The 15766-nt window shown below is 41.3% G+C and overlaps 1 protein-coding gene across 6 annotated transcripts in view; it reads right to left on the bottom strand.

Moving 5' to 3' along the window:
- ZNF521 (zinc finger protein 521) overlaps positions 1 to 15766 on the bottom strand; it is a 232744-nt gene that overhangs the window by 215386 nt on the left and 1592 nt on the right. For 3 of the 6 annotated variants that reach the window (XM_074820525.1, XM_074820533.1, XM_074820546.1), the window contains one exon: positions 15712 to 15766. This exon ends at the window's right edge or, in 1 of these variants, runs on beyond it. The exons of 1 other annotated variant lie outside the window; for it this stretch is intronic. In XM_074820525.1, coding sequence (XP_074676626.1) covers positions 15712 to 15766 — 55 coding nt within the window. The remainder of the gene's footprint in view (positions 1 to 15711) is intronic. 2 more of the 6 variants (XM_074820539.1, XM_074820553.1) reach the window with 1 other exon arrangement.

The raw sequence follows: 15766 nt of genomic DNA, 5'->3' as shown, positions 1-15766 counted from the left end.
ACCCTGTCCATGCCCACCATCAGCTGTTGATCTATTTCCAAAAAATGTTCTGAAGAACAAGCTCTAATATTGAAAAATGAGTCCACTGTTCCATCCCTCAAGAGGAAACTCACCTTGGTCATCAGTACCTACTGATAAACCTTACTAAGGATTGCAGACATATCTGTTATCTACCAGAGAAATCCTCAACCACGATACATGTCGCAATTCAGTCCAGAAAGGCAGTTTAAAAATGCTACCATTTTTTAAGTTTCAAGATGGAATTGAGATGGCCAAACGTGAACTTTTCAAGCACTGATTCTCAAGTGGGAAACTTTAAAATAGCAGCTACCCGCTAAGAAGTAAACAAGATCTGCTTGTTTGAAGCAGATCTCCACTTGTAAGCCTATGCAAACCAAAACGCATGAGTTCATCTTTTCTGCTGTTCAGTACTGCCTGTCTACTGCCACCAGCTGCAGTACCCAAATCTCTCACTGCTAGTTAGAATTGACTGCACACTGAAATGTGCTCAGCTTCGCAGTGCTGACTGAGAGGTACATCAAACATTTTTACATCTTAAAATGAAAAAAAGAAACATAGATACTGCCCAGCAAATGGTTTTCAGGTATGCAATTTTGTAATGTGAAAACATGACAGTGTATGTCTTGTGAAACCAAACGCTTAAAACTTCCCTGTTAACTCTAGGGATCTGAAAATTCTGAGAGCGCTGAGGTTTGCTTTCAACAACAGCTGACCACTATGTCTTTATTACACTAAAAAAAGGAAACCAGTATCAGAGCAGGTTAACTTTCCGGTTAGCATCTTTCTAAACCATTGATCAAGCCCTTGAAGAATTCTCAGTCACAAAAGAACCAAGTAGGTCACAACAGGCCACGGCACAAAGACTTGCTAATAATATTCAACACGAGTGACATATTTGTCAGGAAAATTAAATTAAAACCACATTTAGGGGGAAATATGGTAAAAGGATTAAGAAAACTAGCCCACAAAACCCACAGAGTTAGGGAAATCTTAGCATTAGCACAAATCAACTACAAAATAGCATCTCATTTTCCTTTGCAAGACGTTAGGTCATTCCTCCAACTAGCATGGGTATTTGTTACATTAAGTTAGCTACAGCTGGTGGCATCAGGTAAACTCTTGATTAGCACTTTATGCCTTTCCACAATCAGATTCTGAAAACTTCAGAGTTATTTCAGCTCTTAGGCCACTGTTAAACTCACCTGACTACGAAAGGTAGTGTGACATGCAGCCAACATTAACTTCCCTTAAATACTATACCATTTTCTTTCAGGAGAGGAAGGCAACTTTAAATAGAACCTACATAGAGAGATGCTTTAAATTTTGCTAACCAAAAACATTTCTCTAGCACTAGCATGAAATGTAACTAAAAAAAGCCATAAGGATGGTATGCAGATAAAACAGTATCATGTATGCACTATTATTAATGCAAACGTCAAAATTACCAGTACTCTAGGACTGTAATTGTACATACAGATGTCCTCTTCATTACAGCATATACCACATCCTAGCATAATCTAAGCTAAATTCTAGGTAACAAAGTCATAGAATACTAGTAAAAGGAGAGGCCTCAGGAAACCAGAACAATAGCTTATGAATCCAGACTATGAATAGGTGATGTTACTGCTGAACAGCGCTTCTAGATACATTTGAAATAACGTTGTCATGAAAGCAACAATATTCCTTCTCCCTACAATCATGCGTTTATGACCACAGGTCACCTGCTTTGTTAGCTGTAGAAATATTTCTCAATTGACTTATCTGTTCCTTAAAATAACAAACCATCAAGGCCCTACTACATGTTTTCTCAGTGCAACTTTCAAAAACCAAAACAAACAGGAACCCTGAATAATAAAATTTCAGAAAAAGACCAGACCACCACAACAACTGTGGCACCACACTTCTTGAGAGCAATTAAAAAAAAAAAAAAAATCTCAGTAAGGGAAAACAGAATTCCAGCATGTCAGTTCTACCTCCTATTATAAAAGCTTGTGGGTTGGACAGATACCAGCTTTTAAAATTTTACTGCAAAAACCATATCTCTAAACTGAAGCTGAATCTATGTGAAAGGTTAGGACATTTCAGCTTTGGTACAGTCAGTGTCCAAGACAAACTCTGGTTTCAGTTCAGAGCACCTCTCATGCTTAGGCTGTTGAATGTCAACATTAAGACCAACTATTCCTTTTTAAACAAAAAAAACCCAAACAAACAAAAAACCCAAACAAACAAACAAACAAAAACTGGAACAACCAACAAATCAAGTAGTACCATCATGGACAGCCAATGAGGTAAACCTGTGGGAATTTTGATACAGAGGTCCTAAAAACAGAATTAATCTCCTGACTGCTCTACAGCAACACCTGCTGATCAATGAGGATTTCACCCCTCTTGCTTAAGAGTCTCTTCATGGGACACATGGTTAGCCTATAAAGGAGAGAGATTATTTTATAAAGTTAGTACAAAATATACACAGATTTTCTAGCTTGCAAAATCTCATTCATATTCCACTGACTAACCAGGATTCCCCTTCACTGAAAAGTTAATCTGTAGATTTAGCACCCTAAGGAAGAGCACAAGTCATTTCTGGTTGATGTCTGGGAAAAACCTTGTATGGAAAAGAAATGGATAAAATTAGAAATGTGAAAAAGGACATTTTCACTGAAAGGGAAGCCTTTTGGAGAACTCTGGCTAAGATTTATGGCTTCTGAGCTATTACAAACCATAATAAAATAAAAGCAAAAGATAATTGAAAAAAGTCTATTTTCTTCTAGTCTAGGTGGGTTAATAAATTTTTAAAAAGAAAAAAAAAAAGAAAACTGCCCCAAATGCCTGAGCCTTTTTTCGGCTTGTTAAACAAAGCAGGAGAAGCCACATACCCCAAAATAAACTATAAAAATAGATTGCTATTGATTTATTCCTTCCTAAAACATATTCCTTGAGAGATGTGAAAATAAACCTAATATAGCAACTAAGACTGTCAGGATAGGAAGTTTAGAATATGTATTTTTAACCTGCACTTTGCATTTCCTATAATTCAATACTTAATCTATAAATTTCCATTAGCATATGATTAGTAATTCAATTTAAAGCCATCTTTGCACAAAAGCCTTTTCTTAGGATAGTAACTTTGCCAAGTGCATCTTCAATCTACATGTTTGAATAATTTCTGCAGACAAGTAATAGAGACACTAGCTGTATTAGCATAATCAATACACAATTTACCGAGTTACCCAGACAGAACAGAAATAAAACGTGTGTGCCATTATTTCAGTACCTACAAATGACTGTAATTTCTGGAAGTATCTCTCTACTTTTCTTTTCCCTCCTCCTCACAGCCACATAAAAACCAAGAGGGCATTCATACTGCCATCATCTACAGGTAGATATTAAGTATGATTAGACAGATTAATCACATAGCAGAAAGCAAATTTAAGAGACAGTTACAGGAGGTGCTGAGTATCCTCTAACTCTATTAAAGTCAATGGATTTTGAAGATGTTTCACACTTCACAATAACGTGCTGTGGAAATACATCTCCATCAGGGTTCAGTCAAAATACAAAACTGAAATTAAAGAAGTTACAAGAGTAGTATGAAATGCAGAATCACATGTCAATGCACCACCTGCTAGGGCTACACCTGCCTCCACTTTCTTCTCTCCCTAGGTATCACTGGTGCTCTAAGACTCACCTTTTAAACTCTTCTGGCCAACACACGCAAGCGCAGGATTTCACACCTGTCTATGACACACATGCAAGCAGCAATTCAGGGGGTGACTCCTGGAAGTCAACAACCATTTCAGACTGCTTCATAATGTCCTTTAAGATAACTGGCATTCATCAAGGTTCAGAACTACTAAGAAATTACTGTTTTCTGAACAGCTTCACCTAGTACCGATACACGTCTATCAGCTCCTAGCCAGAAACCCAACTACCATTTTGACTCCCAAATGTGTATATGCACCCAATGACTTCAGTGTGAGAAGAGTCAGAAAAAGAAATACATTTGCATATTAACATTTCAAATATCTACATTCCAGAACTCTACTGAAAATTAGTTCTGTGTGTAGCCACAACTGTACAAAAATCCAATTAATCATATGCATGAATGTTTGTATTTCTGATTTGTTTTCCTTTGTGCTGTGACACACTCCTTTTCCTATTTCTACCTCCCCAGCATTGTAACAGTGTTCTCTTGATATTGGAAATTATTATTTTCCTTAAAAGATTCCTCTTATATAAAGCATTTTTCTTCTTGCCTTTGTTATTTCCAGAAGACAAAGCCCCTCACAGCATTCATATTTTTTACTCCTCTCTTTAGTCTATCCCAACACTGAGCTTGGGTTTTTTTCCCCTAATGTTCTTGTAGAAAGACTGAATTAGGAGTTCCCAATTAGACTGCAGTGGTTGGAAAATATTATTCTTATGCTAAAATAAAGTATTTTCCTAGGCAGCACATAAACATAAAAGTAATAAATATACTTAAGTGCTTAAGAAATCCTTTGGATATTCTTCCAACCCTTGATCTCAAGGATGACGGTATCCAAATGTGACAGCCTAAAGACATCCAGTTTTACATAACATTGTGTGCAGAAAAGGCAGAAGATGCTCTTTCCTGCAGCAGAAGGAGAATTCTACAGAAACCTCCCCAAAGCTACGGGGAGGGGGGATACCTTTTTCTGCATAGTTGAGGTAGTAAATTAATTAATCCTGCCCAGAATGCTAACTTTGCCTCCCTAATCATACATCTTTTAACAAGATTAAGCCACATCTACATATACTCATATTTTTATTGTTTAAAGTAAACTAATAATGGTATGATAGATTTTGAAAAGTACTTTTCTCCAAAGAACCTTAAAGCTTTTTATAAACCTCAAGTAAATTCCAGACATCCCTAAGACTCTCTATCATGCAATGTAACAGATTATAATGGATCTCCGAGTCAAATTGAGGACCATAGTGAGAATTAGCAAAGCAAGAGGGAATCTCTCTGAGAGTCAACTCTTAGTACCAGGTTGAGGACTTTCAGCTGCCCTGCCTGTCTTAAACTGAGTACTCCACCTCCTTTACTGACAATGTGACTGTGGGCATCGAGTCCATTTTGAGGAAAGACAGAAGTTAGGAGGCTAAGATAAATTTTAAGCCTAATTACCAAACCCAATACTTAGCAAAAATGCTTTTGGAGTGACTCCTCTCTGTATACTGAAGCTCAGAGGGACATAACCAAGAATTTCTGGTACTCTACAGACCTCTATTTTCATCTGTGCTTAGAAGAGAGAAAATTCATTAAACAATGTCTACAAAAGCCTAAACTCAGCAAGAGAGCAATTTGAATCAAACTGACACATGGATCACAGAACCTCAAAGTAACCAACATTACACAAGTCTGAGGGCAGGTGATGTAAGGAAGGGCTATGAGGACCTACAGTAAAGGTTACTGTAGATGATCATTGCCTTTGAAAGTTAAGTCATTTATTTATGTGCTTAAAATGAGGCACTTAAATTGAGGAGTTTGGGTTGTCTAATAGCATTCCAACAGCAAAACAAAATACAGCTGCATGCTTTAGCTCTATTACCTAAAGATATACATTCATCTGAGTCAAAAAACCCACCTCCTTTCAACTGAGATTACCCCTGATTTACCAGAGATCTCCATCTATTGTGGACCAGGGTTTTATAAGTTTCTTTTTGATCCCTCAAACTCTCTGCTCTGTTCTAGATGACTTTCTATCATGTAGAACAGCACTCTGGTCTATATCCACAAAGGAGCTTAGAAGCCCCAAAACTAGTGAGAAGATGTTGCCTCTAAATTGCCAGTTCTGCTCAGATGCCACTCAGGGCAGGCAGTACCTACGGTTTTATCATCCAGGCTTTCTCAGTGCTGTGCAGCTCAACGCTGAAATCAAACCAAAGCCCCACCGCAGCTGGCTAGTGGAAGATTAAATATTCTCCTGCCTTCCCTGGCTTTGGACACAGTCTTATGGGCTGGTTCTTCAGAATTTACATACAGTTCCCTGGTTGCTACAAGATAATAGCAGAAAATGTGCGGGTTGAAATACCTCTTCCTTTCCCCCTCTTGCCCACACCCACTGGTTAGATCACTCACCCAGGATGTGGGTGGCACCAGCACAACTTTCTTCTCTATCAGAAGGATTTGTAGTCACGTCATGAGCTTCCTAAGAAAGAGCACTTACCCTCAGACTTGAGGTGCACTCATTCATTGCTGTTGAAGCTGCCATACCTCATCTACAACAGTCAGTGAACTGGAAAGAAGGAGAATTAGCATGACACCTTAGCCTTGTGGTGAGGGCATCCACATGGGAAGTGGGACACATGGAGCCCAGTTATTGTTTCACTGAAATAGTCCATCAGAAGTAATACTGCAGTAAGTACTTGGCAGACCAGGACCCAGGTCTCCTCTTTCTTCATTGGTACTCAAGCCATTAGAGCCATGAGTCTTGTGTATGAGTGCTCTTTCTCACCCTCTTGTCCAACAAATACTTAATTACACTTTTGAAAAGGGAAACATAATTGACAAAAATAAAAGGGCAACTCACACTCATAGCACAATATGCTGCTGTGTAATGACTGATGTACTCCCTGTGAGATACAGATTCAAACACTCTTAGACAAAGCACAGAACAGAACACCCGCCTCTCACATCCTAGCAGAGCAAATAACTTTCCCTCTTCAGTAAAGGGGAGAGGAAGAGCAGCAGCACAACCCCTCAATTCCTTCAACCTGTTCCCTATCTCCAAAAGGCTGGATCAGTTACATGACTGCTGTGAGATACCCTACTGCACTAAGACACCCACACCTAGAACGGGGAAGGAGATAAGATTCACTATTCCTTCCAGGTTTTTCCTACTGTCTCCTTAAGGTAGCTCCTACTCAAAAACATTCATAAACTCCTAAACCTATGGAATATATACAATACCTATGGAATTCTATAAAGAATCCAAATGCCTGGTGCAAGATGACTATTCCACTAGGCAACCAGGCACCTGTAAATTAAGCACTGCAGTACTAGCATCTTGCAGCATGCAAGCCCTTTTTTCCGGACCTAGCCTTAGAGCTTTCTGACCTTTCTTCACTGAGTTACATTTGTATCTGGCGAGCAAGTCTTCTGCTCAACAGATTCACCAGAAATCACAGACCAAATGTTTTCCTATGCTCTAGCTCTTTATAACTCACGTAACACGATCCCTTCCCAGAGGCTGCATGCACAGACCAATAGCAACCTATTTCCTCCTCCCATCTTCAGAGTGAAAATGTTACATCAGGCATGGATCTTGACATCCTGTTGTCCTGGAACCAGTGAATCAGAAAGTTCCTTCCTTGCAATTGTATTCTTTGGAGGTGGAAAATAATTAACTTCCCCACCCCCTCCTCCTTCCTACTGCCACTATCAAAGTTAGAAATTCACTTGACTCTGGAAAAAAAACCAAACCAAAACAAAACAGCCATCATAATTCAGTGCCAGAGAAAGTTTTGTTGATCAAAGCATAGCCTAGTCTTCCCAAGGACACTGCCTCACTACATCACATCATCCAGTCCAGCAACACAGCAGGTATTTTATTTTTGTTTTTAAAGTTCCTTTCAAGAAGTTAATGAGTCAATAATGGAAGCTGAACTTGATAGGTTACCAAAAGAAATGAAAAACAAAGTTAAAACTAAAAAATCAATTATCATGGAATGCATTGTTTGAAATATATTTTCCTGGCAAGACACAACCTAATAATAGTAAGGGCACAAGTTTCAGGGACTGTATTCAAAAGCCATCTATTGTGCAGTTACCGAGGACGTTTAGACTTAAAAGTGCTCTAGCTTTTCCACACTCGTGTGTAACACAGCATCTGTATGAGAAACTAGGAGAGAGATTTTGAACTTCCTGTTTGGTAAGGACAAAATTCCTCTTCCAGGTTATTGCCTGACATGGGAATAAACTCTCCAAAAATGGGGTTTGGAAAGGAGGGAAAACACCAATACCATTCGTCCTCAGGGCAAAAAGGTGTTCTGCTTCAGCCCAGAGGCTGATTAACTAATGACCAGGATTGTTTCAAATTTGTGAGAAGGCTAACTAGTTACTGATACTTTAAAGAGCCATAGTAAGCCCCTATCACATTAAAAAAAGAAGAAAGGAGGGTGGGGAAGTCACTATATGAATAGATACATAAATGACTTTAAGGAATCTTGAAGGACTAAGAATCCTAACCTTAAAAAGTTACACCTAATTGCACCTATATTTAAAAGTGAAAGTATTAGATGAATCACTTACTCAAAAAACACCCCTCTGTCCCACTCCCATGATAAAAAAAAGAACGGGAAAAAAAACACAATGAAGACACATCCCCCCAAAAATCTAAAATTTCCCTGGGCATTAATTGTGCAGAATTAGTAAGTAACAACCCTTCTGAATACACATTATATGGATTGAACCATACAAAGAAAAGTTGCAGTATAGCATGCACAACATCACTCTAGCTGAAGGAGAATCTAAAAGTCTCAAATGTGCACACACCAGAAGAACATGGATAACTTGGACTAAATCCTGAAAAAGGAGTGGGGAAAAAAAATCCTCTACATCTTCTTCTCAATAATTATGCAGTATAGAGGGGAAAAAAGTGTTTGAAACTAAAGGAATGTGAAGTGGGGAAAAAAAAAGTGACCAGTATTAACTAAGACTAAATACTGAGGACAATGGTCCTGGTTCAAAAACCCATTGGAAGAGGGCAATTTTGTGCAGTCTTACTAATGTGCGCACAGAAGGTAAAGCATATTTTTCTGGAAAGTAGGAGGGCTGAATGAAAATGTTAATTATAACATGTTGTAATAAGGATACCCCCAAGATCAGCCCTATCTTTTTTGCTACAGCGTAGTCCCTAGGCATATGGCTAACTACTCCTTGATCATTATCCTGGCTAAAACTAAAGCTACTGAAGTTTAGGAGACTCATATCTAACAGAATTTCTTTCATCTCTAATAATTGCTAAACTAGCATAATTACTCACACTTGAGGTGAAATAGAACCCAAGTTGTCTAAAATTAAAGTTAAGACAAAAAACAAACCTCACCACCTCTTTTGGTTTTTGCATGTTCATCTTTTGTCAGAATCCTATGCCAACTGTTTCATTATGATTTAGAAGTATTTAAAAAGCTGCTTTTGTGCTATCTGACTTTTGTAAAAGAGTGCAGCTGAAAAACTTTAATGCTTTGTAGTAACACACTGCAAAATATATTTGAAAACAAACATGTACGTTTTCACAGCACCAAACAAAACAAGCCCAATTCTTTGTAGATCTGTATGTTGTCCCTTTAGGGAAAAATATACATAATACGCCACAGTTCTGATATAAGTGAAATAGCACTTTTCCCCACCCCCAGGTGGGGCTGATTTTGAGCTCAGGTAGCCCTACAGCTTCCCAATGGAAGCTGTAAAATACAGCTGGAAAGAGATGCTAAGGGATCTGTCTTAAGGTATCAGCATTTATACTGTATTTTAATCAATCTAAAAAAACAATTCCAAGTATCTTATTTTCAGTGTTTTACACAGAAAAAACACTGAATCCAAATGATCTACATACAATGTTAACAGTTCTTCTACATCCTTTCCTCATGTACAAATATTCAAAAGGAAGGCTTTTTTCCAAAATGCACAAGTTTCAAAATACCGAATCGTGCTTCAGAACAAAGAAATGAGAGCTACTAAAGTAGTTGTAAATTAGACTTAATGAATTACAGAGCAACATAAAGCCTTTCAAGACATCTTAGATCATGGCGGGTAACGTTACCCTACACATGTCAGATAAGTGCCTCCATACTGACAGCTTCCCTTCTTACACAAGTTAATATCAACTCAGGAAAACAAAAATCAAACCAAACCAAACCTGCAGCATTTTTAAGCCTCTTAAGATTGCCTTTGCCACAAGATTTCACCTTTATGGGAACTAGCAGCAGTACAACCGGTAGCTGTTTAGATGCAGCTGTTTACATGTTCACTCCTAATAGTACCTGCTCCTAAGAAGTAGATGGTGATGGTCGATAGAACTCACGCTGGCCCCAAAAACGACTGGGTAGCATTATTGTAACCCTTCAGCTAATCAAGACCATCGATACCGCTAGGCGTTGCCAAAGTCAATGAGTATTACTACAGGTTAGGAATGGTTTTGTTGTTACAGATTTTCTTAATATATAAAGGAGCTGGGGCTTGCTTTTGCAAGTCAAAAAGAGAACACTATAAATAGCCTGTATTATAAAAAGATGCTAATCTTAAATCCTCTTTGTAATTTGTTTTTTCATGTACTCTTTCATGTTCGATATCTTAATTTTTGCCCTTTTTTGGATGGCCAAATAGAAGCCAGCAATCCACTCATGCATCAAACAGATGTTTTTGCTTTTCAGGCCAAATGGAATCTTATGAATTTTTTGTTCCCTCCCTATAAAATGATGATGCCAAAATAACATAGTTCCTGAAAACGGCCCGTTCAGAAAAAGTTCTTTGGACCGGCAATGCTGAAACTCTAAGTCAAGTTCACAGAAACCATGCCAATACTAATTGCTGTTTTTGTTTATGTTGGATTGATTATAGTCTAATCAGCAGACAATCTAATGACTTTCGAGTCTAGTCCATGCAATTTGGAAGCCGGGGAGGGTTGAGGCTGAGAATAAACATTCAAATAGTTGACAGATACACAGTAAAGCCTACCATTTGAAGGGGATCCGAATGTCAGATTCTCTCTGAACTATTGCTGCTATTAAATAAGATTTTTGTTTTAATGCACTACTGTTCTACCTTCCTTGGTACTACACAACACCACCTGCACCTCTGTACGAAAAACATCCTTTTGCTTCGAATATATGATGAAAAAAACAAGTCACATTAAAACACAGGTACATTTACTTAGTTCACCAACACTCTGCATGAATTGAGTTGCAGTTGTAAATTCAGTCAGGATGGAAAGAGTACCTAGGTTTCCTCAAAAAGAGGGAACAACTTTAAGAGACACTCTGGGCTTGCCAAAATATTTCAAGATACAAGCCTTCTTTAAGCAGAACATAGATATGTAAAATACAGCTGATAAATTTTTCCTTCTCATCTTTCTAGGAACTAACCATTCAGTAATTTTACTTCTGCAGTCAAATGTGGGATACAAAATTACAATGAGAAAAAATTTACTTTGAAGTAATAACAAAGTATTTTTATATTTTTTTCAAAAAGAAATCACTTCCAGAGATCAGCGCTTCTTTTAAATGTGTGGGGCAGTGCTGGTTTCCTTGTGATGGCTTATCTAACGCCTAGAATTTCAGTGATTTTTCACGGATGACTTTAGCACAATGAATACTACCTGGCTTTAGCTTAGAGAAACCCAGGTTTAACATTTAATAGGACTACATTTTCATTCAGGTTTGTATAAAGAATATCAGGTTTTCTTTGCAAGTGACTATATTTTTGTAACTGTTTTTAAACAAAGTTTCTCATCAAAAGCCGGTAGTAAGGGCAGAAGAAAAACCTCAAGCCCTCCCAAAACTAAAACCCCATAAACCAGCATGGGGAGGGAGGGGGGAGGCGGTCAGTAACCTAAGTGTGATACCTACAAAGCACGCCAAGTCACAAAAAAAGGTTCACCGTTCAAATGGCCAAGTTAAACACGATACAAGCGCGCTGCTCTCTCCCCCGCCCTTGCTTTCTCATCTCAGGGGGTCTCCAGCGTGGTTTTACTTAGGGAATGGCATTGCCCTTAGGTGTTAGGAGTTTAAGGAGTCATACCAATTGCTGTTTTTCAATACCCTTCATTTGCACAGTGGCTCTTTCGGGGCTTCTATGTGAGTATCATATCTCTGACTTATCTTTCCCCACCTGCTTTTCTCCCGCTATCCTCCCTCCCCCACCAAATGCATTAGGTGATTTTGATCAGGTCAATGATACCTAATAGATTTTTTTTTTCAGAAACTAGCCAAGGAAATGGGATAAATTAATCAGTAGAATGAAATATAGGTCAGGACCGATGAATTTGATGCAACTGATCCTTCCTCTGCCTAGAAGAACCTGCAATTGAACTTTAATTCCTCCTTCCTAAAGTGAAATAAGATGTTCAAATTACAGTTTTTTGGGAAGTTAAATAATTTAGTCTCCTTTGGAGACTTTTTTTTTTGCCACAACCCTGTAATATATTTGTAAGAGACAGTGCTTTTCCCAGAAAATCTTATTTTTGCTTGGAAAGATGTTTTTACTATTCTTAAATTGTAAAGGGGCTTATCTAATGTTAGCCATGCCTTTTTTCTTTCCTAGATCCAAACCTGAGATGCAATCCTCACCAAGAGCTGGGGGACAGTCAGACCAAAGTTGGAAAGAAACCAAAACAGGAAAAAAAAAAGGGGGGGGGGGGAAGAGATAGAAAAGGAATGTAAACAGAAACCAGGGTAATACAAAAAAGTGTATTTTCAAGAAATAGAAGAAATTTAGTCATTAGCAAAGTTCTTAACACCCACCATTTCAGATGAACATTAGTTTCATGCATTCAATATAAAAAACTCAATTGTCATTTTGTTTTAATGTATTTACCTGCCTTGTATCAGTATTCCCCTAAGATATAAGTTTCAAATTAAGTTATCAAAAGTGACAGACATATCAAAAATATCTCTTATATCTTCCTCCCAGAAAGGGTTGCTAAGTACATGACAAATTGGAAATGTAATGCGTAACTCCATATTTTATTTCGATGTAAAACAGCACTCATGAGTTTAAATAACCCATTTACATACATTCAAAGAATAGTTTTTCAGAGAAGCTATTTAAAATACTGTTTATTTTTAAACTGTAGAACTATATTTTGTACTGACTGAATCAGTAATACTTAAGAAATAAGGAATTTAAATAAATGATGCATTGGAGGTACAGCTGAACTTCTCGCAACATTACTTACAGCTTTTGTTTGTTCACTAAAAACGAAGATGTAATAATTGATGGGCAGACTCTTATCAATGAATTTAAATGCTATGTCTGTGCAAGCATCTTTCAACTTCCCAGATAAATCGCATTATTAGCCCCTTCAGAAATCTTACAATCGGACTGCTTCCGGAATACTATTAATCCACTCAAAAATTGACATGATTCAAGGAAAATAAAACAGGAAAATGAAAAAGATATTTGAACAAAGGCCACCAAGAATGATAACCTACTCCCCAAAGGTAATTACTGAAGCAATAATTACAGATGATGATTGATTTACTGCCTGGTTTTAGTTGAAAAATAGTAAATAAGACACTGTAAAGAAATCTCTGTCATCTCTATCCTGAACATTAAGCGGTTTTCTTAAGTCAGTAGTTTATTGTCAGCAAATCCAAGCTACTCCATCTGAATCGTACAATGTTGCTGTTTTCTCATTTTAGGGACTCTCAGGCTACTGATACATAAGAAAGGCAAAGCCCATACCTCCACATAAAATGGAAGCTGTATCTTTTGTTTTAAATTAAGTGTGATGTTTAGAAGAAGATATTTGAAACTAACCTCCTCTCTGTAACGCAACTAACAAATAACCCGGAGTAAAAACATGACCAATGTCTAACAGGAGAACAGTCTCCTCCATTTCCCAATTAATTCTGAACGCTTATTCCTTTGCACTTAAATACTTGGAGGTCTAAGACTACCCTTCAGTTAAAGTTTCCCAGCATCTTTTTGCAAATATGGTTAATTGGTCGCTCTCCTACTGGCTCCAAAACTCTTATGCGCACGTAAATAAATCCTCCCTGGGAAGCTCGGAATATAAGTGCGCGCCCAAGCAACAGAACTTTCATTGTGGTATCATTTTTAAAAGGTAAGGGAAGAGCGGCTCGTTTGTTCTTCACAAGATGCCAAACAAAAGCACTACTGAACCGCGCAAACTTCGGTAAACTAGATACAGACGGCAGCAGCAGGTAAAGCAGTAAATTCAAGGCACCCTTTATTCCCTTTTAAAATATCTGGAGCGTTTAAAATAAAGAAAAAAAATAATTAAAGCTTGGTCTAAAGCTCACTAAAGTCAACAGGAAGACTTTGAAAAGGGAACTCCTGGAAAGAGTTGTTTCAAACGAAGGGAGCGCAGTTTTTTGCCAGGTCCTCCTATACAAGTCCATAAAAGCAGACCCCGCTCCTGCTTTCTAACTATGAAACTGCGCTGGTTTCTAGACACTTAACTCCTGGTGCACGCCAGCCTAGCCGAGAAGAAAACAAGGCCTGCCGTCAGCCACGAAGCGGCTCAGGATCCCATCCCCGGCCGGGGGCTCGCCGGGCTCCGCGCTCCCGGCACAACCCGCCCCCCCGCGCCGCACAAGTTGCCCTCAGTTCCGCAGGCCTTCCTCCCTCACCCCCCCTCCTCCTTCCCGCCCCCACTCCCCCCAAAAAGTAGACAACTTATAGATGTTCTGACCTGACGCAACCCAGGCTTTATTCAACTTCACTGCAATGTACAGACCAACCTGGGTGGAACGCGCCCATCCAGAGAGAGATGTTTATTTGAGGTGACAGCCACCCTCAGCCTCCTTCCCCGCTCGCAGGCGGGGAGCGGCCCCTGCCCGCCCGGCCGCCGAGCCCAACGGCTCCCGGCTCCTCGGGGGGCGGCCAACGGCTCCCGGCTCCTGAGGCGGAGAGGGGGCGGTGGGGACGGGGGGGGGGGGCGGGCGGACGAACGACACCCCGCGCCGCGGCGGGCTGAGGGGCGGCGGCGAGGGGCCCGCCGGGTCGGCGGGGAGGGGGCGGCCGCGCCAGGCCGCGCGGGGCGGGGGAGGAGGGGGCGCCCGGGCCGGGACGCTGCCGGCCCCGCCGCAGCCGCACAAGCCGCCCTTTGTCCTCCTCAGGGTCCCGGGGCTCCCCCCCGCCTCCTCCGGGGGGTCCGGGACGAGTCCCTGCGACTCGGGGCTCCGGAGGGCGCGCTCCCCTCGGTACCGCCCCCCCACTCCCGCACCCCCACCCCCGCCCGCTCCCCTTATTGATGTATTTACGCCGGTGTGTGTGTGCTCGCCCGCAGCCCCGCCGCCGCCCCTCACACATGCCCCCTCGGCGGCGAGGGGCCGCTTCACGTGACAGCCGGCGCCACATTCCTCCACAGCCCCAACTCCGGCCCCGCGCGGGGAACTTCGGCCCGCCCCACCCCCACCCCGCGCCCCGAAACTTCCCTCGCCCGCCGGGACAGGACCTCGCGGGGACGGGGCGGGGGACGGGACGGGACGGGGACACACACAGAGGACGGGACGGGGGAGCCGCAACTTTTTTATTATTGATTTTAAAAGCACAGCTGCTGGCGGGCGGCCCGCGGTGCTGCCCGCGCCCGCGGAGGGAGGGAGGAGGGAGGGAGGGAGGAGGCGGGCCGGGCCGCGCCGCGGAGCCGCCGCAGCGGGCTGTCACCGCGTCTCCCGGCGGCAACTTTTCCAGCGCGGCGAGTCCGGGTCGCGCCGGCTGTTTCGGGTCGGGGTCTCCCCCCCCACAGCCCCCTCCACCCCCCTCCCATCTTTATTTTGGGGTTGTTAGCCGCGAGGGCGGTTACTTGTTCGGGGGTGCCGCCGGCGGAGAGGGCGCGGAGGGAGCCGCGGAGCGCGGCGGAGCGGGGCTGGGGCTGGGGCTGGGGCTGCCCACCGCGGCGTTCACGGGAGGCAGAGAGAGACAGCGAGAGGGCCGGGGGAGGGGGAAGGGGGAAGGAAAGGGAGGGGGGTAGTACTTACCTTTGAGTGATCTTGGTTTAGCTTGCTTGCGGCGAGACATCCTAAAAGCAAACAG

The sequence above is a fragment of the Strix aluco genome, chromosome 1, assembly GCF_031877795.1.
Source record: "Strix aluco isolate bStrAlu1 chromosome 1, bStrAlu1.hap1, whole genome shotgun sequence".
NCBI classification, from domain to species: Eukaryota; Metazoa; Chordata; class Aves; order Strigiformes; family Strigidae; genus Strix; species Strix aluco.
This window is presented reverse-complemented; position numbering and strand designations above follow the sequence as displayed.